This window comes from Aethalodelphis obliquidens, unplaced genomic scaffold, assembly GCF_003676395.1.
Source record: "Aethalodelphis obliquidens isolate GAN/ISIS:26980383/991018 unplaced genomic scaffold, ASM367639v1 scaffold9, whole genome shotgun sequence".
Taxonomy (NCBI): domain Eukaryota; kingdom Metazoa; phylum Chordata; class Mammalia; order Artiodactyla; family Delphinidae; genus Aethalodelphis; species Aethalodelphis obliquidens.
Genome location: NW_020837953.1, coordinates 47,953,721 through 47,981,222, shown reverse-complemented (window position 1 = coordinate 47,981,222; position 27,502 = coordinate 47,953,721). Strand labels below are relative to the sequence as shown.

Below are 27,502 nucleotides of genomic sequence, written 5' to 3'. Positions count from 1 at the left end.
TGGCATTAAATAAATTCACACTGTTGTGCAACTAACTCCCTGTTCCCTTCTCCCTCCAGCCCTGGCAGACACCTTGCTACTTCCTGTCTCTCTGAATGTGATAACTCTAAGTGCCTCATATAAGTGGGATTGTACAGCGTTTGTCTTTTTGTGACTGGCTTATTTCTCTTAGCATAATGTCCTCAAGATTCATCCACATGTCATTTCCTTCCTTTTTAAAGGCTGAATAATATTTCATTATGTATATACCACACTGTTTATCCATTCATCCATCGATAGACACCTAGGTTGCCTCCACCTTTAGGTGTTGTGAGTAATGTTGCTGTGACCATGGGTGTGCAAATCTGAGAGCCAGACTTCTTGTAAGAGTTTTTCCTCATTTTTTTCACCTCTTACTCAGCTATTCCAGTCTGAATTTAATTCCCATTCTTCTTCTGAAAGCTCTTTCATAGATCACTAGTGATCTCAGAATTGTTAAAGATAAGGAGCATTTTCCAGGGCTTACTTGATTTCTCAGACATATTCACACAGGTTGACCGTGCTTTTCCCTTGGCCTCTGGGTTGGCATATGCACCCCTGGGTTCTTCTGCCCCGTGTTGGATGTTCCATCTTGCTCTCTTCTACCAGCACCTAAGGTGGGATTTCCTCAGGGCTTGAGACTAGACCTTCTTCTTGTGTGACTGGTAAACGTGGATATTTCTCAGGAAGCAGCCGAGGCCCTTCACCTCCTGATATCCACTTTTGCTCTCAGTGACCCTGCCCACTCCCATAGTTTCAGCCTGCCGAGGGCTCCTGCATTTGTTTTGAGCTCAGCTCTCTCTGCCGAGGGCCCCACCAGAGCTGCCCACCTGGTATCTGATTCCTCCAGTGCAGGATCTTGTCCTGTTTCATGTGTCTGAAATGAGCTTGTGGTCTTCCCGTCTGTCTCTCCTGTCTCAATAAAGGGCACCTCCCAGGTGCTTAAGTCAGACCAGGGGGCCAGTTTTAAGATAAACTTTTACATTTAGAGTAGTTTTAGATTTACAGGAAAGTTGCAAGAATATTACAGAGTTCCTGTGTACCACACACCCAGTGTCCCCTAATAACATTAGAGTGGTACGTTCATCCCAGCCAGTAACCAGTACTGATATAGGATTATAAGCTAAACTCCACACATTCTTCATATTTCCTTAGTTTTCCCCTGATGTCCTTTTCTGCTCCAGGACCCCATCCAGGAGGCCACCTGACATTTAGTCATCATGTCTCCTCAGGCTCCTCTGGACTGTGACAGTTTCTCAGACTTCCCTTGTTTTTGGTGACCTTGACAGATCAGGTATTTGTTGATGTCCTTCAGTTTGGGTTCGTCTGCTGTTTTGCTTGTGATTAGGCTGGGATTATGGGTTTTGGGAAGGAAGACCTTGAAGGTGCAGAGCCCTTCTCGTCTCATCTTATCAGGGGTGCCTGCTATCAACAGGACTTCTCACTGTGATGCTCTTAACCTCCATCACCTGGCTGAGGCAGTGCTTATCAGTTTTCTCCAATCTAGAGTTACTATTTTTTTCCTCTCAGAGGTCATTTTTTCTTTTTTTGTTACAGCACAACTTATATATTTCAACTGGACAAAAAATTAGTATCATTTACAGTATCTTAAGATAAACTGCCTTTGAATGGGAGCTTCCTTTTCAGTACTTTGAGGTCTACAAGACGTATCTAGAAAATTTACTACCGTGGAAAACGAAGACTGCTTAAATCGAATGGGGGGTGGGGGAGGGCCTGTGGTTTTTCTTTTCGATTAATTGCTGTAACACCGTCCATCAGGAGGCCGAGGGAGTTTCATATTTTGTTTGGACATCATTAGGCGCTGAAGCTCTTGCGGGACAACTGTGAAGCTATAGGAATTCTGCCATTTTGTTAGCACTGGTATGGCTCTTGGGTCCACCACTCCGTTAGAACTATTAACCCCATTCATATTAATTTTTGTTTCAGATCTTACACAGGGGGGTGCTTCTGGGTATTTAGGTCCACATTCTATTTTAAGGCTGTATATTCGGTTTTCATAAATTGTCCGAGCCTGTGGTGGCTGCCATCTTGCATCGCTGTCGCTCCTCAGAGGTCATTTTTGACACCTCCTTCATCTTTTATGTATTGAATCCAAGACTACTAGCTCTATTTCCAAATAAATTTCCAGTCTAAATCACTCTTTACAGCCACCTCTCCAGTCCAGGCCACAATTACCTGTGCCCAGACGGCTTCTAGAGATCTCCTGGCCCCTGTCCCTACTTGCACCCTTGCTCCCTCCCAACCCAGTCTCCGCCCAGATGCCGGAGTGGTTTTTTAAAAATGCCAGTTGGATTATGGTACCCCATTTCTCAATCCCTTGAATAATTTTCCATCGTATACTTAAGATACCGTCCAACTTCTCAACATGGTCCTCAAGGCCTGTGTAATCTTGTCTGTCACCCCTCCGGTCTCCTGCCTGGCCTCTCTCCCCTTGTTCTCTGTTCTCCCCCCGAGTTCCTTCTACACTCATGTTCTTCCTCCCACGTTGCCTTTTACGTGTCGTTTTTTCTTCTTCTTAGAATATGGTCCCTCTCCACCTTGTCATCTTCCAGATCTCAGCTAAACATTATTTCCCCAGGGAAAATTGCCTGACACCCTAGCAGAATTGATGAGGTACCCTTGCTGTGTATTTCCGTAGCATCCTGCACTCTGCTCATGGTGCTTGAAATGACTTGTTCTGTGTCTGAATCCTCGCCTCAGTGGCTAAGATAGACAAAGCTGGGACGTCTTCTCTGCTCTTCATCACACGTCCCGGGCACCTGGCAACCGAGCCTGCCCCATGGTTAGGTGCTCAATATACATTTGTTGAACGAATGAGTTTGTCTTTAAGTTAAATTAGTGAGTAGAACTGCAGAGTGGAAAATCATTACTCTTCCTTTTTTTGTGTGCAAGTTCTTGCACAGAACTTGCAAACAGAGAGCATCTCTCCTCCAGGAGACTGGAGGATGGTGTGGACCCACCTGAGCAGTTTTTCTTTTCTCTTCTTTAAAGTAAATAAATAAATAAAACATTAAATATTTTTGTAAATAAATAAAATTATTTTTGGCTGCTTTGGGTCTTCATTGCTGCGCGCAGGCTTTCTCTAGTTGTGGTGAGGGGGGCTACTCTTCGTTGTGGTGCGCGGGCTTCTCATTGCGGTGGCTTCTCTTGTTGCGGAGCATGGGCTCTAGGCGCGGGCTTCAGTAGTTGTGGCTCGAGGGTTCTAGGCGTGCGGGCTTAAGTAGTTGTGGTGTGTGGGCTCAGTAGTTGTAGCTCGTGGGTTCTAGAGCACAGGCTCAGTAGTTGTGGTGCATGGGCTTAGTTGCTCCGTGGCATGTGGGATCTTCCTGGACCAGAGCTTGAACCCGTGTCCTCTGCATTGGCAGGTGGATTCTTAACCACTGTGCCACCAGGGAAGTCCTGGGCAGTTTTTCTTGAAGTGAGGATTGTGGACTGTACTAGTCAGACTCACCTGGGGTTTTACTAATGCAGATTGTTTAGCTCCTCTTTTGATGTACTAAACTGTAATCTCTTAGGGGAAGGACTTGAGAACTATTTTTACAAATGACTTGGTTTAAATAGGGGATTCTTATTCATCTGAAGCTTGAGAATCAATGACTAGAGGAAGTGGGAAATGTTGGAGTCTAATCTTTCTGACTGTCACTGTAGGAAGCCAGTAGAGCAATTAAAGTAAGCACTGCGTTGTAGGTTAGTAAACTTAAAAACAGGTCATGTAGAAATAAAGTCAGCAGTGGGTGGGTCTGTTTCGCTTTTGTTTTATTTCTTATAAATTTGTGTTTGGGGAAATTTGGCATGTATTGTATTATTCTTTTTCCCTAGTGGGGATAGTACCTGAAAGGAACGGGTCTCAGTTGTGATAGAGTTGACAATATAAATGCTAAATCTGAGGAAGAAATTTAAGAATATTTGGTGAATTTGCATATCATTTGCAAAGCTAGGAGTGTGTCTCAAGCTGATTTTCAAGTCTCTTAGAGAAACTGTCACACTGTGCCTTGATTTTCAGTTTAGAAACTATGGTAATTTCAGGTTTGCGGCTAATATGAAAGCTAGTAATCAGTATCAAACGTTTTAAATTTATAATATTTATGTATTTGTTTATGCATTTATTTTATTTTATTAAAATTTTAAAAAATATATATACATACACACTTAAAAATTTTTTTCCAGTTTCTTTGCCCAGTTTTAATTAATTAATTAATTTATTTTTATATATACATCTTTATTGGAGTATAATTGCTTTACAATGTTGTGTCAGTTTCTGCTGTACAACAGTGAATCAGCTATATGCATACATATATCCCCATATCCCCTCCCTCTTGAGCCTCCCTCCCACCCCTCTAGGTCGTCACAAAGCACTGAGCTGATCTCCCTGTGCTATATGCATTTATTTTAAACAGTGAGATTACTTTTATTATTTCACCTAAGAAGACCAGAACCAGGTGGTTCCAGAATTGGTTGGTTCAGTGGCTTGGAAGGTGGCTCCCACTGTCTCCCCTGTGACTCTTGGCTTCTTCTGCATGGTGGCTACAGCATGGCTGTGTGGTTTAAAGTGTGCAGGGAGAGGGCAAAGTCCCTGCCTTTTGACCGCCCCTCATTCTTTAAAAAAATTTTTTTTTAACTAAAAATACTTGATTAATCCAAAAGAAGGCAGAAAGGAAGTGCAAAGGAACAAAGAACACAGGAAATAAATAGAAAACAGCAGGATGGTTCACTAAAACCCAACCATATCTGATTAAAAGGTGGGAGATTGACAGACAAGATTTAAGAGAGCAGGACCCTTTAATTCTTCTTGAACTTCGTTCTGGGATGCACCTAAGGTTACTTTTAAGCAGTTGGAACCTTTAAGGTTTTGCTTTGTTAGGTGGGTCTGCAGTAGTGCTCAGTCTAAGGCTAATTTTTTCTCCACTCCTGAGGCCTTCTACACAGTGCTTGAGTACTCTGCCCAATGCTTGGTGAATTTAGAGTTTTTCAGTCTCTGACCCCATTCTTAAATAGCTTTTTTGAGGTATAATTGGCATATAATAAATTGCACATACTTTTGAGAAGTGTGCACATGCACACACCCCATGGCCATCACCATTCCACCAGAATGAGTGTATCCATCACTCTTAAGGGTTCCCTTGTGCTCATGGCAGCCCCTTCCTCCCACTTGCTTTCTCCTTTTGTGAAATCTTTGAAGCTATTAGGGAAAAAATTATATTGTTGAGGATAAAGTCCTAGGTAGAAAGGTATTTAACTTGTAGTTTTAGCTTTTGTTTTCTTTTTGAGGATTGTGGTGGAAATAATATGATGATTGATTGTAGGTGTATGTTGCTGTATCATTTATAAAATGTTTTGAGAAACAGGCACATATTTTAGAACAGACTATCTTTGAGAAGCTTGACAGAGCAAATATATTTTCAGAAAGGTTGAAAAAAATGGCAGAGCTGGTGTCTGTTGTGGGAAAGGGGTCAGGGACGGGGTACCTCTCGCTGGCTGTGCTGCCCTGGGCCCCACTTGGAGGAGCCACAAACATGGAGACCAAATGCTTTTATTTTCTTGGTTTTTCAGCCAGGCAGTATTTCTAATATGCTGAAGAAACTAACAAATTCTAACATGAAAGGGTAAAAGAAATATAGTCCCCACTTAACAGAAGGATATACTTAGCTCAAGTGCATTTTATTCTAGTGAATTACCTGTTGTATTGAGTGACGTTTTGGTGATTTATTTTTTTTTATTTTTATTTTTTTTGGTGATTTATTTATTTATGTTTATAGATTAAAATTTTTTTCTGCCTCATCACTATAATAAACTTGGCTGGACATTTCTCCCTTTACTCTCTGAATACACTTGATGAGATTAGTTTCTGCTTCAGAGAGCATTATATTGTTGAGTTAATAGCCATTTTGTAAAGAATTAGTAAAATATATAGGGCTCTATTTTAATGGGTTTCTTCAACTGTCTCGTAGCTTCTCTGACTCTCTGAATTTTCTTGGCTCTTTATTTTTTTATTTCTTTCTGGTTCTTCTATGTGTTTTGAAAGTAGTATGCTTGAGGTGAGAATGGCAGCATTTCTGTCATGATTTAACCGTATTAGAAATGACGTTCTTTGTTCTATGTCTGCTTAGTTGAGAAATGAACCAATTCTCTTTGCTTATAAATGCTGGCTGGTCCTTGGCCCAAAATAAAAAAAACCCCAAACCCAAAAACCAACAACCATAAACAAAAAACACCAAACCAAAGCAAAAAGCGCAAAAAACAACCCCCCAAAAACTTAGAGTACAAATTGAGCATGTTGGAAAACATATCCCTACAAAAAGTTGTCAGGAAGTGAGAACATAATATGGGTGAGAATTTCCCTGGCAAAGTCTTCTTTGCTAGAACTCCAGTGACTTGTTGGTCTTGTGAAAGTGAAACTTGGTGTGTCTCTTATTTCAGTAACATAACTCACCAGTGCTGTGGTACAGTTTTCTTTCCGGTTTTAGCTTGAGGGTAGGGTATACTAGTTATGCTCCTAAGGTTTTAGGAGTTAGTAGGGTTTTTGAGCATTCCCTGTTTAGTTCAGTTACTGCTTGTCATTTGAAGAGGACTCTCCTTCTCTACCCCTTGATGTAAAAGTGCTAGTTCTGCCACTTAGGATTTGTTTTGGGTTAAAGAACCCCCCTCCGCCTACACCCTGAATCTTTGCATGTATTGGTATGTATGAATCCAGTTCATTCGTAGTCCTTGAGGCACTCTGTCTGGGGCCCAGGAATGGGGCTAGTAGAATGTTCTGTTTCCTACATTTCAGCTTGGGCCAGCCCTTCGGGAAAAAGCAAAAAGCTCCTCAGGTCCCATAGCCTCTAGAATTTGGAGCAGAACTGTTGCTTCAACAGACTTCCGGTTAAGTAGGCAGGTGTCAGACTGTTTCTGTGGGAAGAAGGATGTGTGTCCCAGATACCTGCCTCCACGAAGGGGCTCTGGCCTCAGCTCTTTGTTGTTGCGGCTGAATCCGTGCTCCCCAGTTGTGCTGGCCCCTGGCTGTTTCTAGCCCTCTTATTACTTATTAAATTATATTCTAGGATCCTTGAATAGTAGGGACGTGGTAAACTCCTTCCTGGTAGCCCTTCCCTTCTTCCACCCCAAATAGCAAACACATTTGAAAACATTAGCTGAAATCCTTCATATTACAGATTTTCTTAAATCACCTAAAATGTTACCATTACTGGCACAAATTTATTCAAATTGTTGGAACTTCTAAGTGCCTAGGTGGGGAGTGTTCTGTTTGTTTTGTGTTTATTACTTAGATTATATTCATTTCCGTGAAATTATTTGTGGGAATTTCGTTGGTTGTAATGCTTTCAGGTCCTCAAAGAGCAGTTCCTTCTATTTGGGGATCACATCGTGTTGGCATAGGCTGGTGTGTGCAACTTTTGGCAGGGCTTAAGCTAGTAGAAAATTTGGGCTAACACATTTTTTTTCTGAGTCGGTGAATTTTAGAAATGATTTAGAATTTCGAGAAGCATCTATAAGTATTCTCCTCTTGTTGTCCAGAAGTTTTTTAATAAATACATGTGTTTTGATAATGAAGGGGTACATATATTTGATCTGAATATACTTTTTCTCATTTTTAATAGGAAATATTTTAATAAAACAAAACTTGGCTAATGGTATACTTGCTGGCTTCTTGCCTTTTCTTACAAACGTGCTAAAGTGGTCTGAATAACAGTTACTAAAACAACATATGCCTTGTTTTGATGGGGTATCGATTCCTTCTATAGTGTTCAAAATTGCTTGCATGCCTCCCAGCAACAAATACGTATGTGACAGACTTTACATGAGATGAGCATCCCAGATAAATGAAATGCTAGTTTACTTTTGAGTAGCTCTGGAACTTAAAAAGAAAGTCGTTTTTTAGAAATGTGGCCTTGAGGCGCTAACACACTTGTGTCTAGTGCATGAAGCTCTGCAAGTTATTTTTTAACAAAACCTAATCGGGGGAACAAAATCTTTATAGAGTTTACTTATTGATTGCTCTAAGCCACCAGAAAGAGTATTCTGTTCCTCTTAATAAAATCCTTTGGGGCAGTTGTCTATATTTTAATATGGAAGTATTTGGGGAATTTGATTTTATCAGGGTGAACTCAAATGTTAGATATTGTAAGATTGAAACTAAGCTAGGAGACTGGAAGAACGAATGGTACTTACAGTTCTTTTTGGCTAGTGGTGCTCTCGTTTACCCTCGTAGATGGAGAGGCGTTATTTCTATTGTTGCCTGTCCAGCAACAAGTAAGGAATTTGGATCCTGAAATCAGGACAGTGTAGCCTGCTCAAGTTTAGTTTCAGAGATGAGACTAAAGATCACTAATAGTAGTCATTTTATTTACTAGTGAAAGGAATATGGAAATTATTTACTGTAACTCCTAATCGTTATGCTTGCTGTTGCCGCAAAGTTAATAAGTATGTTTGTCATGATATCCGTGGTGGCCACATGATGCAAAACAAAACCTTAGCCCTTTCTGTCCTTTTAAGGTTTATTAATGTCCTTTTTGGTTTGTTAATGAGGGAGATGAGTAAATAATAACAGGAAATTGAGGCCTAAACTGTCATATACTCTTTTTCTGTTGTTAAGATATTGCTGATGTCAAGCTTCTATTAATTCTGTGTAATTCCAGTGGAGACAGCAAGTTATTTTGCTTAAAATGTCGTCCCCCCCCCCCCCCGCACCAACCCCGTCCTGCAGTGAGAGTTGAATGTGAGAACAGATCTTAATAGATATACACAGTTTATTTTATCATGTATCACTTTATTGCTGTCTTCTAGAACATTGTTATACTAAATGTTCCAATAATGGAAATTTTATGCAGCTACTTCAAATGAAACAAATTTGCAAAAACTCAATTTTGGAACTCATTCCTTGAGGAGAGGAAAAAAACTCACCATGCTGTGACCAAATTAGATTTCTGATATGTTGGCAACTTAACAAACACTGTCATTTCCAGAAAACAGGGTGTGGGGTCCAGTGGAATTGTCAGCACTTCTTAGTCACTTATAATGGGGGATATTTGGGGTTTTAATATGATTGAATGGTTAAATTTTTACAAAAAGGTAATTAAAATTTGGTGTTGTACCTAAATAAAAATGGCTCTACACGGAATCAGGAATGACTGTGTTCAATTACAGGGGAGTCTTCTTTTCAAGAACTTGATTTTAAATTCTCGGAGATATTAGTTTTACTTACTGGAGCTCCTTTGTTTTGCAGAGATCATGATGCAGCCGTCCTTTTGGATTTCTTTTTAATAATGTGTGACCCTTCACCTTTGATCCCCTGACCTGCATTACCTTGGTAACCATTTCATTTTTTAATTTAATTTCATTTTTTGATTTTGGTGTACAAGCTGTAACATTTCATCTCTCAAAGTGTAACACGCTGATTTCCTCAAATAGAGATACCCCTTTGAGCGATAAATTTGCAAAATGCTGTCTTCATTTTCTGTATTAAAATTCATTTCAGTTTTAAAAATAAAGTGTAATCTGTGTTTTCATCCTTTTAAAATTTAAGTTTAATGAGTGCATTTCCCCATGCAGTATATTTCCTCTTCTATTCATGTTTTGCAGTAGCCAAATGAACTTGGTGTTCACACATAACTTGCATACACAGCGGACACCCAGAGCCCCCCCGCCCCCCCATGCCCCTGCCCCGCCCCTTCTCACACACACCCCCTCACCATCACCACGCACCCCCTCACCACCACCACACACCCCTTCCTTTGCAGATTAACTCATCTTTCAGAAATAGTGGCAACTTGAACTTACTGGTCTCAGCTGCCACATTCTACAACCTCACATTATGTTTTATATTTTCAAGTGTTTGTGGGAGGAAAAGTTTAGCCCTTTAATTCCACGTACGGACTGGAAGATAAGAAAGTTGTCTCATTTCCAAAATTCACCTTTCCCCCTCCTTCAGTATTTTATTCTTTATTTGAGGTATAAGTTAAGAACGAGCAACATTTTTAACCTGATGAAAAGTGGCCTTTTGTCTCTGCTGAAACTTGGTCAGTCAGCTGTGATGGTCCATATACCAGATTGCTTTATGCCATATGCTGTTTCATGACTGTTTTTCAGACAATGCATTTTTAATTGTATTCCACTTTTCAAAAAATTCTTATTCAAAAGCAAAAAAACTGAAATCTAAAAAATGAAACTTGAGTTAATTCTTGGAACTGACAAGATATTCCTGAGAATTCATGTTCTTTAAAAAAAAAAAAAACCATGTGAAATCCCCTAGCATGGCCTGCTGAAGCACAGATTATTTGTTAAGTGTCTCATTATTTTATTCTCCAACATTTAATGCTGATGCTTTAATTGCACACAGCTGAAGCTGCTAAATGAGCACTGAAATGGATTTAAGTCCTCTCTGAGCTTTGTTGATACCTATAAAAGTTTATGTCATTCATTAGAACCACAAATTAAAATTAGCTGTAGTGAGCTGCTCAGTGGAGATTGGAACTCTTAGGAACACTTCTTCAGGCTTACTAGCTGGTCTTTGTCTGTTACACTTACATCCCTGGGAAATTGCCTTTGGCCTGTTGGGTATCTTCTCACAGAATTGCAAAATATCAGAGCTGAGAAGTATGAGTAGGTAAAACATTCCATGAGTACAAAGCCAGAAAGCACATGGAATGAATGTTCCAGAAGCTAGGAGCATTTATTTATCCAACCTTGCATTTTAAGGTGTTTTTTTTTTTTTATGATAATGCTTTCAGAGTTGCATAGGAATGTATTCCGTATCCTTCTAGCACCAGAAGAAGAATGTGTAGCTTGGAGTTTATTGAATAGGCGTCGCAGGGCTGAAAGGGGCTGTGAGTGGCGGTCTTCTGCACTCCTCTTGCTTAAGCAGCCCTATACCTGCCCGACCCCTGAGGGGGAGCTAGCTGATGAGAGTCACAAGCTCCCTGTTGACAGAATCAGGGCCTCTTGACATCTCCCTGAAGGCTCCTAGGTCCTCTAGAGACAGTCAAATACTTTATTCATAAGTCCAGTAGGAGCTAAGGAGACGTTAATAGGCACCCAAGAGAAATGTTTTTATTGTGATAATTTTATTTTGCCGTTACGTCGAAGAGAGCTGGTATACGGACACATTCGTTCCCTATTTTCAGTGAGCAGTGCTTATTTGGTTAGTATTTAGGAATTCTGGTGAGTTGTAAGCCACACGGATGTAGTTTCTGTGAGCATGATTCAGTGAGAAAACCCTAGGCTGAGAGTCAGAAACCTGCTTTGGACCAGCCGGGTCTCTGGATGTGCCCGGGGTATCTTGTGAGGTAGCGACACACAAAACCCAGAAACTCAAATAGCAAGACTTCAAAAGACTTCCACGTTAGGGTTGAAAACAGTGAAATCAGTTGTTCCACTTAACATACAGGAATGTGTAGAACATTTCACTGATTCGACTTCCGTTTTATCCTGTGTGAAACGTAGATATTGTACGTCTCCTGCTTGCTTTTTAGGGTTGTTGGCAGGATAAATGAAAATGCGTGATGGACACCCTGGGAACCCAGAAGAAAGGTGCCTTTGAAAGTAAACCTCATGCGAGGGCTGTGCGCTCAGCAGCGGCAGTCTTCATGCTGAGAGGCTGCTGTAGTGCATCCTCTGGGGAGCGCCGGGAGCGTGGGCGCTGGGGCCAGGCTGCCTCGCGTCGCATCCCACCTCGGCCCTTTGCAGGTGGTCGGATCGAGACAGTTATCTAACCCCTCTGTGCCGCAGCTTCCTCTTGAAAGTGGGGTTGATAATAACAGTACCTGCTCAGAGCGTCATGAAGAGTCCTAGGTGAGCTGCTGCATGTGAAGTGTGTACTTAGAGCAGCGGCCGGCAGGCAGTGTGGCCATGGCCGTGGCATCTGGGCCCGATCCTGCGCGCCAGGAGAAACCCAGGCAGCGTGGGAGTTCCCATGAAATGGAATTTCCTACACCTTGCAGAAAACTAAACTTGAAAGGTGTCCCTGTTAGTATTCTGCTATTGTCTTGGAGGCCCAGGCAGCTTACAGGAAGAGGCACTGGCTAGTTTATGGGGATCAGGCACCTCTCAAACAATGTAAGTTCAGGTGCTGCAGGTTAAATCTGGGCTCCTAACCTTTTCGGGAGAAAAGTTTAGATAATTAAGAGCTTATTGGCCCTTTGTTGGCAGGTTCTTTTGTTTTAGCTGTTTTTGGCTACGGAGGCACAGGAAAGACCCGTGGGAGAGACCCCATCCTTTACTTAGTCAGCACTTACTCATTCTCTCAGCTTCAGTCAGCTGTCTAGTGGGCTTTCCCAGAGTCAGAAAGCATTTATGTGGTGAGAGATTTTTACCTTGCTGTAGGAGGCTTCCCTGCTTCATCCTCAGTAGAATAAGGGGGAAGAAAGTCACTGCTGTGTGTCACATATTCCCAAGCGTTTCCACATAATTATATACACTTATCTATGAGGTCGGTGGTGTTTGTTAACCCTGTTTCGCACCTGAGAACACCGACACTCAGGTCGGTTAAATAAACTCGTGCAGGGTCACACCCCTAGCAGGTTGCAAAACTGGGACTTGAATCCAGGAGCTGCCCTTCTGGTACCTGCTGCCTTGTGCTTGCCGGCAAACCTGGCTGCACCCCTGACAGGAGATCCTGCCACTTGGTTGCAGGGGCCTCCTCTGCATGCATTTGTGTCCCTCAGCCGTCAGTGCCCCAGACTTACTTAGTGAGGCCTCCAGCACCCCACCACCCGCATCACTAGGAAGGCCCCGCCGTTCGCGTGGCGCCTGGAGGGGCTGCATAGCAGCGGCTTCCTTGCTCTTGGCTGCACGTCCAGGATCCCTTGTACAGCTTTAAAATGTGGAGCACTGGCCCCATCCCAGACTCTGAGCTGCCTGTTCTAGCAGAGAACCATCGATCAGAGCACAAAGATGCAGGATGTTTATGTTACTCGTAAGGAAAAGCTATCACTAATCCAGAACACGGGCCAGTGCCGTTAATTCTATAGTTAGCTGCATTGTAAGCTACAGTGGGCCTTTGTGGGCCAGTGTGGTGGTGCACTCACCAGCAACCAGCAGCCATTTTGTGGGAAGAGTCCCAGCTGTCCTTTCGGTGGGATGTAGTCTTCTGGAAGTGGGCATCTGACCATCACAAAAACCAGGTTTGAGATCGCTCATGGGGCGAAATGAAGCAGTGGGCTGTCTCCTTTCTCCTTCGCCTTTTCACTTTCTTTTCTCTGCCCTACTTGCGTGCATTTATTTTTTACAACCCTCCTTCCCTCTCCTCCCCAACCCTTCCCTGTCTTATCTTTCCTCTGTTTCTCTTTTTCTCCATCGTCTGCCAGATGCTTCTGAGTGTTTCTGTCATCAGACTGTAAATGCTTGAAATCCTGCAAGGGGCCGGGCACATCGCAGGTGTTCCTAGCAGTTGACGCGTCTCGGTATGTCCTGGGATCTTTCAGAGGTGAAGGCACTACCCTGAGTCACCTTGAAAGTTGTCAGATTTTGTTTGTGATCATCAACCTTAAGTTGGGTGCTTTATCTTGAAAATTCAGATAATCTGGCATGACAGTTTGAGAAACGCCGTCACTAACTAGGACAGAGTGCTGGCCAATGATGGACTTGACCCCTCTAGAGGCACTGGCATCCGGCTTTTAGTGTATTTGCTGCTGAAGGTCTGAGGTCATGGGTCAGGCCCCCCATTTTGGTGACGAGGAGCCATTCCTGAGAGGGGGAGCCCTTCCCGGAGGCCCTCAGCCAGTCCAGACTTGCTGCCCGGGGAGGGGAGCAGAGCCAGCGCTGGGGCGCGTGGATGCCCTGTGGCCGTGCACGGTGACCTGTGTGCCTCGGGAGATGACGGAGAAATACCCGGCCCTGATGGGTAGGCTGGTGGGTAGGAGGGGCCCCTGCGCTGAGCAGGCCCCTTGGGGGGCAGTTCTGATGGCGTTTAACCCCTCTGGAGGCGGTAGGAGACCAAGAAACATGGTCCAAGTGTGAAAAGTTATTTTATGTCATTCTTCAGTGAAAATCTGCCCTCGCCAGCAGGGGGGCGACTGAAGGCCAAGGCGGCAGCAGGATCGTTGCTCAGTCAGGAGCGAAGGGGAAGCATCTCCTGTTTGTGCTCGTTTGTGGGTGCCATCTCCCTGGGAAACCGTGGCCCTGGTTACCGTGGCACCAGGTGACATGCCTCCGAATCACAGGATTTAGACCAGACTTTCCACTTTCCACACGTGTCTCTAGGTGGGTTCAGAAATATACCATGTGATAGACACGTGTGCCCGCACAGAACGTGGATATTAGGCAGCCTGTGGTGCCGAGTTCTCCGCTCTCTTCTTATTGGTCCTTTGGAGTATTTCACCCCTCTCCGCCCCTCGTTTTCCCCTGGGAGAAGCCCGAAGGACATTTCTCCTTCTTCCGTAGCAATGGGAAGAGGACTGGCAGGGAGGGTGGCAAGTTGTCGGCGGCCGTTGGACTCTGGGTTTCTCGTACCTGCTCTGGCATGTTTAACGGCATGTGGCACAAGTGCTGGCACGTAGGAGACACCCAGCAAACGTTCACTCTCCTTTCAGCTGTCATTAGCACAGGTAATTAAGAACAGGAGCTGATAGACTTCACGTATCTGTGCAGAGATACATCTGTAATTAAAGTTTTAATTAAAGAAACACCAGACCCGGCAGATGGTTCTTGTCCCCGCATCCTGTAAACTAGACAGCCATGGCTTATTGATCTTGCAAACAAGCAAAGCAGAGGGTAGCAGCGGCGCTCCCAGAAGTGGACCAGAGGGGAGAGATAGTCTTATTAACTAGCCATAATCTAATTTTGGTAGCACTCTGTGCGATGCCAAAGCCAGGGATAATCATCGCAGTTTGAAATGGAAATTCAATACATCAAAGTTCTGTCCCAGCCAAAGCTTTTAAGCCTCAAGTCAAGGGCATTACCAGAGCCCAGCTGGTATATCACAAGGCATGTGGTTTTGTGCTAGATCACAAAAGCTGACAAAGTGTTATTTAGGATCATCAGCTAAATACAGTATTAAATTAGCGCGCCATCATCCTGACTTTTCAGGTTCTTGCCCCCGTGTAGCAGTGCAGGACTGAGATGGGACGGGTGCTGCCTGCCTCATGTGTGTCCTCTGTGCTGTGTCACGGTGACCTGAGTGACCAGCCAGCTGCAGAATGAAAAAACGAAACCATCACTGGGATACCAGGAAAAGACAGATCTCAGGTCTTATCATTTCTGGGAAAAAACCTGCCCCCAGTGGCCCTGGCCATTTGCTCCGCTATGTCCCTGTCAGCAGGAGGCCAGAGCCGTGCAGGCAGGGGTCAGGCAGTTCACTTTGACCTCTTGGGGTTCATCCCCTCCTTGACCCCCAATTTCTTACCCTTCCTCATAGTCTTTTACTTATCCAGGCACACGGTTTTCTGGCATTCAGCACAGGGAGGCACTTATACACCTGAACTCTCTACTAATGCATATAGGTGTTTTTTTTTTAAATTTATTTTATTTATTTATTTTTGGCTGTGTTGGGTCTTTGTTGCTGCGCGCGGGCTTTCTCTAGTTGCGGCGAGCGGGATTACTCTTCGTTGCGGTGTGCGGGCTTCTCATCGCGGTGGCTTCTCTTGTTGCGGAGCATGGGCTCTAGGTGCGTGGGCTTCAGTAGTTGTGGATTGCAGGCTTCAGTAGTTGTGGCTCACGGGCTCTAGAGCGCAGGCTCAGTAGTTGTGGCACACGGGCTTAGTTGCTCCACGGCATGTGGGATCTTCCCAGACCAGGGCTCAAACCCGTGTCCCCTGCATTGGCAGGCGGATTCTTAACCACTGTGCCACCAGGGAAGCCCTATAGGTGTGTTTTTACCACCTACATCTCACTCATTTGTTTCCCACTTGGTAGAACCAATACTGAAGATGTTCCTTATTTCACAGGGAAACATCTTAGAGGGTCAGAAGGGCAGTTGTCTGCTTTGCTTAATGGTGTGTGACCCTATCGTTCCTGTTTCTTTTAAAGGAAGTAGGGGGTTCTCACTGGAAGAAGAGCCCGTGTGACACCAGGATATGTATCAGTATCTTCACATTAAAGACTCGTCCCCAGAATGGTAGAACTCGGAAGTACTTTAGCTCATGTTAATACCATTTATAAATCAAAACTCAGTCCTCTTAGGAGAGCGGCCGAATCCATAGTACTGTGATGGTTGTGAGTGACTGAGTGTGTATGACGGGTGGATGGAAATGTTTTTACCACCTTTTTGCTTGGGAAAGACTTTTTTTTTTTTTTTTTTTCCGGTATGCGGGCCTCTCACTGTTGTGGCCTCTCCCATTGTGGACCACAGGCTCTGGACGTGCAGGTTCAGGGGCCATGGCTCATGGGCCCAGCCGCTCGGCGGCATGTGGGATCTTCCCGGACTGGGGCACGAACCCGTGTCCCCTGCATCGGCAGGCGGACTCTCAACCACTGCGCCACCAGGGAAGCCCCCGGGAAAGACTTTTATTTGACGAGATATTCTTTGTTTTTAGAAGTCAATTAAATGTCGGCTACTTTGAGTAAGCAGTCTTTGTGCTTGTATCCAGGAAATTTGGTCAGGCCTGTACAGAACTGTGCTACTGGGTTGGCATTTTGCATGGGGAATTTGAACCTGACTATGGAATCTGTTTCTTCTCCAATCTGGTTAGAGACCTGAGCACGTGACCTCTGAGGCGGCAGCACAGTTTGAGATCGTAGAAGGCCCCTTACGAAGTGACACTGGTGCTCCTCGGAGCACAGCGGTTATGGCTCACTTCAAGGTTTCTCCACAGAGAGAAACATCAGCAAACACACCTGGAATAGTAGGGTTTTTATTTCTCTTCCTGCGGTGGGTTTTAGGAAAGCTTTGCCCTTCCTGGTATCAGTGTGGTGCTGGGGGTGGGGGAGTGTTCTGCCCTCTCTGAGAGGGACTTAAATTCAAAGGTTTATACATTCGTTCAGTAAGTATTTATGGAAAGCCCAGCACCAGGCGCTGTCCTAGGCGCCCGGAGTAAAGCAGTAAACAAATCAAGGCCACGTCTGTCCCGAGGAGCCTGTTTTCTGGGAGGGTCAGTAAGCGACAAACAAAAGCAACACTAACTGAGCGACCACATGTGCCAGTTACATTTATTACCTCATCAGCGCTCAGAACACTGAGGAGGTAGGGGCTGTTATTGTCCCCACTTCACAGAGGAGGAAACTGAGGTACAGAGAGGTAAAAATAACTCGCTCAGTGTCACACAGCTAGTACATGGTGCTGTTGGCATTCCAACCCAGGTAATCCGCCTCCAGATTTCATGCTCTTAAACACTACGCTATTTTGTCTCCCTGTTAAAAAACTGCCTTATCGGTTTATTTCTACCTAAATAAGTATCATAAAGAAACATCAGATGACAGTGAATGTGATGCAGAAACCGTGTTAAGGGTCCCTGGATGTTGGTGCGCGTGCACGTGCTGCTTTGGCTGGCATGGCCGGAGCAGGCGTCTCTCCTAAGGTGATTTGAAGGAAGTGACACATTGATGCATGTAGATATCTGGGCTGAGAGTATTCCAAGCAGAGGGAACAGCAAAGGCAGAGGCCCCAGGGTAGATGTGGGCTCGGCAATAGCAAAAGAGAAGCAGGGAGGCCGCCACGGTCGCATCGAGTGAGCACAGTGGACAGGAGCAGATGAGGCGGTCAGCAGCGAGATCCCGCGGGGCCTTATAGGGCGTGGGAAGGTCTTTGATTTTACTGAATGAGAAGGGGAGCCATCCAAGAACTTTTGAGCAGGAAAACAACGTGATTAAAAGGATCACTTTGAATGCAGTGCAGAGAGTAGTCTAGGGCCGGGGTCGGCAATACCGTGTAGGCCTGAGCGCCAGATCCAGCTGCCACCTGTTTTTGTGCAACCAGCAAACTAAGAATGCTTCTCACATTTTTAGATGGCTGAAAAAGTAAGGTGAGTAGTAATATGTTGTGGCACCTGAGACGTACATGAAGTCCAGGTTTCAGTGTCCGTTTAAGTTCCAGTTTTATTCGCACAGGGCCGTGCTCATTTGTCTGCGTATTGTCGGAGGCTGCTTCCAAGCTGCAACGGCCAAGTCGAGTCGTTGCAGCAGAGACCATCTGGCCCACAGAGTCTACAGTATTGACTGTCTGGCTCTTTAAGAAAAAGTTTGCTGATTCCTGGTTTAGGGGGATAGGGATGGAGTCAGGGAGACCAGTGAGGAGACTGTGACAGGGGCCGGGGGTGGCTTGGACCAGAGCAGCAAGAAGTGATCAGATGCTGGATGTGTTTCAAAGGGAGAGCTGATTGGCTCTCTGCAGAGACATGGGGAGTTGGGGGCGATGCCAGTGTTTTTGCACCGAGCAACTGTAAATGCAGTTCCCATTCACTGAGATGGGGAAGACGGTGGGAGCAGCAGGCTGGGAGGTGGGTGAGGAGAAAGGTCTCGGCTGTGTTAACGTCATGATGCCGCGTGGAGGTGTCCAGTAAGCAGTCACAGTTCAGAGGAGGGGCCTAGCCTTGAGCCAGTCTTCAGTGTTGTCAGCGTATCGAAGGTTCTTAAAGCTCTGGGATAGATGAAATCCGTAGTGGGTGTGGATGGATGGAGAAGTTCAGACACGGAGTGCGGGAGGTACCCAGTGGTGAGGGGAGGGGTGAGAAGGAAGCGAAGGAGATGGGAAGGAACGCCAGGGAAGGAAACAGGGGAGAGCGGGGTGTCCTGAAGGAACGTGTTTCCAAGCAGAGGGCGTGATCATCTGTGTTCAAGTGTTGCTGAACGTCAGGTCAGATACAGGCTGAGAACTGACCCTGGATCTGGCAGCGTGGAGGTCATTGGTGACTTTGATAAGAGCCGGATGAGTGAAATGGTGAGGACGTCACCGATTCCAGCTGGTTCAAGCAAAAATGGGAGGAGAGGAAGCGGAGCAGGTGCTTTCAAGGAGTTGTATTTTCTGCTGCCCCAGTGCGGGCCAGGAGAGGGCAGAGAGTTGGATTTAACCTGGGATGGGGATTTTGCCAGGGAAGTGCTGGGAAGGGAGGGAGGGGCAAGGGAGCTGAGCACTGATGTGACGGTGGGCAGTGGACTCTGAGCTTGGCCGGGAGCAAAAGTGGAGCACGAGGGAGACGAGGGGCAACAAGAAGCCCTGGGGTCGCTGGACTCGAGGAGTGGGGCCATGGAATTGTTGGCGTAGGGACAGTCAGAGAGTGGGATGCTTCAATCTGGTATCACCAAGGGGTGCAGTTACGGTTAACATCAAGGTCTAGGGCAGTGCTGTCCAGTAGAAATATAATGGAGCCGCATGTGTAATTTGTAATGTTCTAGGACCCATATTTTTAAAAAGTATAAACAAACGAAATTAATTTTAATATTTTATTTAGTCCCATGTATTATGTGAACATGTAATCAATATAAAAACTGTTGAGATATTTTGCCTTTATTCTGTACTACATCTTTGACATTTGATATGGATTTTATGCTTCCAAAGCATCTTAGTTCAGACCAGGCACATTTCAGTAGCCACATGTGGCTTGTGGCTACCATACTGGACAGCGTAGGTCTTGGGAATGATCGTGGAAATACAGTCCAAGGGTACTGGGGGGGATTGGGTTAAGGAACAGGGAGGCCAGGGTTTGTGAAGGACTGTCTGTGCGGATCTGAAACCACTTATGGTCCTGATGAGACGAGCAGGGTCGGAGAGGCAGGAGAGGGAGACCGGGGCTGTTGGTAGGGTTGCTGCTGCAGTGGCCTCTGCTCTAACTTTCTACCCACCAAGGAGCCCTTCTGCCCCTGATCCCGGTACACTTCTCAAAGCATCTGTGAGGTTCTGGGGGATTGTTCTTGCCTCAAGTCAGATCCAAGTGGTAACTCCTTGGAATTAAGGGCTTGAGGCAAGAATTCTGAGTCACAGAAAACATCAGAACACAAGGCCGTAATTTTGCAGGATCTCCCCCAAATGGCAACTTTTCACTGGGGTTTTGACTTTTATCCTTTAGATACCTATCTTTATTTTGGCATAATCTTCAAATTCCTCAAATTCTATTAATTGTATTTAACAATGCTAAATGTATTTGAATCCCTGCAGAAGCCCACATTTAGTAGCTTTGAGGCAGTCCCATGTAATAGAGTATACAGAACCTGCCTGCCGTCTGATGCTTTTAAAAGGCAGGCGTGGTCAGCCTTTTATTATGCAAAGACTTCACACGTGTGTGTGTGTGTGTGTGTGTGTGTGTGTGTGTGTGTGTGTGTGTGTGTGTGTGTTTTAGCCTTGTAGGCTAGGGAAAGTGATGAACTGTTTGGAAAGAGTGAACAGGACACCTCAGCAGCACACACGCTCTTAATACTTCCCATACCAATAATGAACCCCCGGGGAAAAGGTGAATGGCTACCCTGATTCTGTCCCTTTATCAAGTTGAAATTACTTTAGGTTCCCTTTAGTTTGTTTTCTGTATTAAGATTAACCCCCAAATCCTCAAAAGTCCTATCAGCCCCCAAATTAGGGGGAGCCCACTTTGAGCCGAACATTTGTGAACCATATGCCCTTGGATGACTTAGTGTTGAGGGCGTCGTTGCTTGTTGAGTCCATGTGAGCTGACATCACGAGGAAGCGGGGTCTACCTGGTAGTCTGTGTTTTTAGCATCCCAACTTCAGTAATGCCCTCAGTATCACAGAGAATCCGCTTGGTCCCTGACTGTGCACTTTTATATTTTAAGTTTATCTTTTAAGTATGATGGCCTTCTCGCCCATTGTAGTCACACGAAAGAAAAAACTCAGTAAACACAATTTAGTAATAATGAAAGCTTACTCATTATATAAGTTTTGTTAAACTCTATTCTAATTCAAATGTTTCCATCTGACGGGGAAATGAATACCAAGAGCTGGAAGTTAAGTAAGAAATTAAAAGAACGTTAATGGCTTAATTGCCGTTTGTTTTGAGGTTTTCCTCCCCAGTAAGTGGTATTTTACTTATAAAGTCACTCCTTTACACACACATCTTTATGACGAATGGACTGGAATGTATCCCAGCAAAAGAAGAGCTATTTTATGATGCCACTTGTAAATTATAACACGTTACGTTAGAGAACCAAAGAATTAGCTTTTTAAAATCATCGTTAGCGTAATTACTTAATTTGCTACACACACAATTCTGGTTTCTTAGAAAGTGAAGGTCAGCGTGTCTAGGAGACCAGGAAGGTGAGCATTTGGACATCTGTTCATTTTTTAAAAATTTAGACGTGGGTCGCTAGCGTGCTCTTGTTATAATTCTAGCCTCAAAAAATCCAGAGTGTAACATTTAAATTTGTCATTTATTCCTTCAGAACTTTACTGCTGAAATTTAAGCTATAACCACGTAGTCGGTGTAACCGCAGCCAAGGCAGGTGTCTGGCCTGCAGTAGGCAAGCTCCTGCCCTCCTGCCTCCTCAGGGTGCAGAGACCCCACACGCGTGCCAGCTCTCTGGATGGTTCTGTGCACTGTCATCTGCATCTGCCCTTACTAGTAACGCACTCATTAACCTGATGCCCCCGTCTCTGGATGTAGATGTAGGTGCAGGGAGAGAAATACCAGAGCCCACAGCCCAGCACGCCTGCACCAGCCACCTCTCACCTCACCCCCGCTGCCGGACACTTCTGTCCCTCACACATGCTGTTTCTTTCTCTCCCCTGGCCTTTCCTCCCCAGATCTGCTTTATCTCGCAGAAGTTCCTTCTAGAGGCCAGCCCAGCTGTCACTTCTCCACACACCCTTTCTGCACAGCCTGACCTGTTGGTTCACTCTTACCGTGGGCACTGCTTTCCATCCCTCTGAGGGCCCTTGCCACCTTGTATTGTAATTTCTCTCTTTATCGGCATCTTTAATTCACGAAACCGTGAGTCTGGAGCAGGTGCTGGGCCTCACCTATTTCTTTTTCCATAGCACCCAGCCCAGCATCTGCATGTAGTTGTGGGTGGCTGAATGGGGCAGGTGACACACTGTGGTCATGTACCTTCAAGCCAAAGAGGTACACTTAATAACTGTTTTGAGGGAAGAGAATAGATACTGTTTTTGTTGATACACATCTTAAAATTTTGGTAGCAGAAAGCAGATGGGCAAAGAGCAATAGAAAACAAGTCAGAAACTGCTGTCTGATTCCATAGAGACAATCACGTTATGGTAAAAAAAAAAAAAAAATATATATATACACATACACACACACATATATATGTATATATAAAATTTACATTTGATCGCCTTGAAACCTTCCATCTGTTGTTCTGCTGTCTTAACTAATTATTTAATTGAATAGCACCTAGGGAAATAGATACAAATGTCATGAGAGCTTCCCTTGTGAGAAGCTCTTTTCTTTTTGTAATGTGTCCTTTTTAGGACGCCTTCAAGGCTTGTGAAATCGACTGTCTTCTGAGCATTGGACACGTGCCTGAATATGATGGTTCTTTTTTACTTACCTCGATTCACTGGAATTCAATGGTCATGCTAATATTCAGTCAATTTGAGGACTGGTTGGAAATCAGCCCCAAAATCAAAAAACAAATCAGACAGCATCACTCCCCCCAGAACACGATGCGTTCCCAGCTTGCCTTGTAAGACTCATTGGTACAGTGTTGCGTTCCCAACTTGCCCTGTAAGACTCATGGGTACAGTGTTCGGTGTCTTACCCCAAATCACTCACTTCATGGCTCTTCCCCCCAAGAGTACCTAAGCAAGGGGTTGTAAATGAGAGACAGATTCGAGAAAACAGATCTGAGGCTTTCCTTCACCATCAGTGTGCATTTGGGTAATTTTAAGGGGACTGTAGAAATCACCTATAGCTTATTATTGGGATCTTACATAATTAGCAACTGGTAGTCCATTTCCTTATTCTGTATCCTTTGAAATCCTGTATTTTTCTAACCTGTGAAACTGGCCTAGGAAGTAACGATTGGGAGTGCTTGGAATTCAGTTTAAGAAGTTCACCTTTTTAGTCCTGTGCTTCAACTAATAGTCTCTAGCAGGGGAGCCTCTCGAAACATTGTGTTCTGTTATATCAATGTGTACTTAGACACGTTAATCTGAATTAGAGAGCTGATTGTACATAATGACTCCCCCGGGATGCTATGTTAGAAAAAAACAAAACAAAAACTTAAGTAGTTTACTGAATATGCATAGTCAGTAAAAAATCCTTCTAAAATTAATGTTAATTGAATCTGAACCTTGATCATCTTCAAACCTTTAATTTTTAATTTGATCGTTTACAAAAGTTTTGTGGCCTCTTAAAGATACAACCTACAACCCGATGAAAGTTATACTGTAATGATTACGAAAAGAACGGCTGTAAAAGAACCAATTTTGAGTTACCATAGAGAAATAAGTCAGATGTGTGGGAACATATATGTACATATATGCATGTACATATACATACGTATATATACGTTTAACATATACTTTAGTTTGCCTTTACCCAGAGGTCTCTTCTCTCTGCCTCTGGAAATGGGGCAAACTTTCTTCAGTTAAAAACAGAAATAGAAGCGACGGTCTTGACCCATTTTACACTTATTTATTTCAGGCTCTCACCACACACTTGTTCATGGGCGCAGCAAGAAGAGAGATCCACAGAGCTGGAGCCGTGAGGGCTGACATATTGGAATGAAAGCTGGCAGAATTCGTAGGGAGAGCTTTGCCATCCTGCCAGCTCCATATCTGGCTTCAAGACAATTCTATTAGTGAATTAATTGTACTCAAAACCTGAAATTAATTTGAACTGAATGTTACTAAAAAGATTAAAGTGACCCAGTCTTGCTTCATCCAGAGTTATTATGAAGGAGCTCTCTGGCCTGACCTAACTCAGATAGAGGGGGTCTCTGTCCACATGCCACCTGGTCACAGAGGCCTTGTGACCACCCATATGCCCAGATGCCACTCTCGGTCCCCTTAGTGAGCTGCTATTTTTGTAAGAGCAACAGTCTGTTTGTTGGTCTGACTCCTGGGAGAATGGAAGCTCCATGAGAGCAGGGCCTCTGTCATGTCTACGCTGTGTCCCCAGCACATAGGACAGAGCCTGCACAGCGTGGAGTCTAAATAAATGCTGCCCAATGGGTCACCTAGCACTGCATCCTTCCTGAACATTTTCCTTTTAATTTTCCTTTTATACATGACTTCTAAAAATGATAAAGCAGTGAAATTTGGGGAGAAATATAAAAATTTTGTTGTGATTGAAATGACTGTCAGACTAGTAGAGGGTGTTCATAAGAGCACATCAGGATTTGGAATTATGAATTATAAAACTTACTACATGTTATGGTATCCATGCCTCCTGATGAAGAAACAGATGCAAGAAAAACATGAGTCATGTCTGGAATATTTTAATATCAAGACATCTAATGAGAGTCTAGAAAGAAACATTGAAAAATAAAATAGGGAGGTATGGGCTTCCCTGGTGGCGCGGTGGTTGAGAGTCTGCCTGCCGATGCAGGGGACACGGGTTCGTGCCCCGGTCCGGGAAGATCCCACATGCTGCGGAGCTGCTAGGCCCACTTGAGCCATGGCCGCTGAGCCTGCGTGTCTGGAGCCTGTGCTCCGCAACGGGAGAGGCCCGCGTACCGCAAAAAAAAAAAACAGAAAAAAAAAGAAAAAGAAAATAGGGAGGTAGAAAATAAGCAGACATTAAAATCTTTTCTTGATATTTAATCATTTAAGAGAATAAAATTTGGCATCAAGTAAACAAGGTAAACCAAAATATTTCCTAGATCAAATGGGCATTAACAAAGATACAGAGGGAACTTGAAGGTATTTATTTAGATATTAGTAACAGAGTACTTTTGTTCCAGATTACCTTCATGAATGTGACAGGGACTCCATCTTTATTCTTTGTGTGTTGGCATAGGCTGGAATACCCATGTTGTTCTTGAAGGTGTTGTTCTTTGAGGAGGTGGTTCCTTCCCTCCCTCCCTCCCTCCTGCCTCCCTCCCTCCCCCCCCCCCCCCCCCCCCCCCCCCCCCCCCCCCCCTCCCTCCTCCCTCCCTCCCTCCCTCCCTCCTCCCTCCTCCCTCCCTCTTTGCCCCCTTCCTTCCCTCCCTTCCTTCCTTCCCTCCCTTCCTTCCTTCCCTCCCTCCCTCTCTCTCTCCCGCAAAAATAAAACCAAGGAGACAGTATCCTGTGATGTGGGCTGTTATCTCAAGGTGAGTTTATTTGTGGCACCAGCTCGTGACGAATTGTCTAAAGAACTGAAACTTCTTTTCAGGTGTAGTGTATTTTATTGGTCCAATTTTGTCCATTTCAGTGTAAACTTCAGTTATTTATTGGACACTGAAGGAATCAACTAAAAGCAGAAAAAGCAGGACCAATTGAACTGGCATTTTATGTCACACAGAGAAGTAACCAGCATTTCTGATCAAACAGTAAATATGTTTCAGTTCCTTTTAAATTAAGTGTGAAAAGCCAAGATTTTTATGATTTTTATGTACCACAAAGCAAAACAAAAACCCCTTTCAGGTCATAATGCATTTTTCATTAAGCTGATCACTGAACTCTTGATGTAATCTTATCGTCGCATGGAAGTGTAAGAAGTGTGAATTCTGGGGTGAAGAAATAATTGCAGAAGGGGGTTAATGAAGCAGAACTCACAAATCTGAATTTATAGTCTTGTGGACAAATAAATCATCGGTGGAAGACACAAATGTAAAGAAAAATTCTTGATTGCCTTCAAGAAATGCAAGTTTGAACTTTTTACTAAAATAGAGTTTTACAGCCTCTCAGAGGGATGTTGTATTAAATAAGTGTAATGTACTCAGAATAGCAACCTAGGGCGTAATGAGCACCGGTAAATGTTCGCTATTTATTCTTACAGGGATTTTCGTACAAAAGATTAAATCATGTTTTAATCATGCATAATAAACTACTATAATTTTATTATGGTACATGTCCACTGGTAATTCAATGAAGAGTGGCTTTTTAAAGCAACGAAGAAGTGAAATGTTTTTCTTTGTGCTCTTTTGTGTACACATGTCAGAGCTGCTGGGACATGTTATACAAATGACAGCCCCAGTGACAAAAGAGGCAGGAGCAAATGTGTAACTCTTAGCTCTATTTTGAAATCCATTATTTTCATAAATCTGAAGAGTTGGTTAACTTACTGTTTTTAGCCTACTCTGCTGCGTCATATGTGTACTTCTAAGTTTTATGGAATTAAATAGAAATTTATGACTACCAAGTCCTTAAAGCCCATATCAAATTTGTCCTTTCATTAATTTGAAATTTAGCTTTCATTCAACATTCCTGCAGTTCAAAATGTGTGACTTTAGAATTTCAAGAGCGATTACATGAGTTAGTGCCCTCTGGTGGCACACAGGACATCAGGCAGAGAGGGTGACCCATGAGCCTTCAGATGGCTCTTCTAAAGGGGAGCCACCTTATAATTGGTTATTTCTGAGCTTTCCTTTTGGTGGGTTTTGAAAAGTTGCATGGTGGTTGGTTTATGCCCACCTGTGATTTTGTATTTTTCCCGTGTGTGGTGCTTGTCAGTTTCCTATTCCGTGGAGCTGTGGCCCTGAGTTCATTAGAAACAGCCTTTCAGGGAGCCTCCTTTATTTATTTATTTTTTTATAAATGTATTTATTTATTTATTTTTGGCTGCGTTGGGTCTTCGTTGCTGCATGCAGGCTTTCTCTAGTTGCAGTGCGTGGGCTTCTTGTGGTGGTTTCTCTTGTCGCGGAGCATGGGCTCTCGATGCGCGGGCTTTAATAGTTGTCGCGCCCGGGCTCAGCAGGTGTGGCACGTGGGCTCTAGAGCGCAGGCCCAGTAGGTGTGGTGCACGGGCTTAGTTGCTCTGCGGCATGTGTGATCTTCCCGGACCAGGGCTCAGACCCATGTCCCCCTGCATTGGCAGGTGGATTCTTAACCACTGCTGCCATCAGGGAAGTACCCAGGGAGCCTTCTTTAGAAGCTTAGCTTGTGGGTCAATTTCTGGGTTGAAAACATTTTCAGGTGAACTTGCTGTAAGAAGGTATACCAACGTCAAGGTTTTCCACGGGGCACCAGGACATCCATTTTTAGATGTATCTCTTAACTTGCCTTCTCAAGAAGGGGACCATGTCACTTCCTGGACTGATGGCCTTTGGGTGACTCACTGGTACGGCTGAGATGAGCCTGCCCAGTAGATTAGTATTACGTGGACGTCCGTGTCCCGTTTCCATCTTCCCTAGAGGGCAGCCCCCCCTTTCCCACTTAGGTCCCCTGGCCAGACCTGGTTACGCTTTGGGCTTTGGGCTTTGTGGTCAGGCGGACCAGGAACTGGATCCCACCTCCACCTCTGAAAAACTGTGGGATCCCCTGGGAAGATTGTTCTTTTATGAGTTTCTTTAGATGTCAGGTAGGACTGCTGCTGCTGATTCTAACCTGTGTCAAGAGATGGTTGTGAGGTTGAAAAGAGTTGATATGTGAAAAAGTCTTATATTGAACTGCACAGAGTGCTATTAAATATGTTAGCTTCCTTTTCTTCCTCAAAAGCAAGCTCCTCCCCCCTTTTAAATTTAACAGATCATTTCGAAAAATGAACTT

General features: G+C 44.3%; 1 protein-coding gene, 1 long non-coding RNA gene and 1 pseudogene across 10 annotated transcripts in view; 2 read left to right on the top strand and 1 right to left on the bottom strand.

The window, feature by feature from the left end:
* The window catches only part of CAMTA1 (calmodulin binding transcription activator 1), an 894,875-nt gene that overhangs the window by 78,896 nt on the left and 788,477 nt on the right, over positions 1–27,502 (top strand). Inside the window, exon 4 of one of the 7 annotated variants that reach the window (XM_027110328.1) lies at positions 9,260–9,548. The exons of the other annotated variants lie outside the window; for them this stretch is intronic. Coding sequence (XP_026966129.1) covers positions 9,260–9,268 — 9 coding nt within the window. The 3' untranslated portion in view covers positions 9,269–9,548. Of the gene's footprint in view, positions 1–9,259; positions 9,549–27,502 lie in introns of those variants that run through there. 7 annotated transcript variants of the gene reach the window in all.
* LOC113622368 (ubiquitin-conjugating enzyme E2 variant 1 pseudogene) lies at positions 1,562–5,554 on the bottom strand (annotated as a pseudogene). Its single transcript, XR_003433491.1, has 2 exons — positions 5,505–5,554; positions 1,562–2,075 (listed from the first exon to the last, which is right to left on the bottom strand). The product of XR_003433491.1 is annotated as a ubiquitin-conjugating enzyme E2 variant 1 pseudogene (transcript).
* On the top strand, positions 11,180–23,751 carry LOC113622250 (uncharacterized). 2 transcript variants are annotated; one of them, XR_003433463.1, is made up of 3 exons: positions 11,180–14,232; positions 16,659–16,811; positions 23,514–23,751. It is a non-coding gene; the product is annotated as an uncharacterized LOC113622250 (long non-coding RNA). The 2 variants fall into 2 exon arrangements; XR_003433462.1 differs by lacking the exon at positions 11,180–14,232 and having other exon boundaries at positions 16,468–16,811.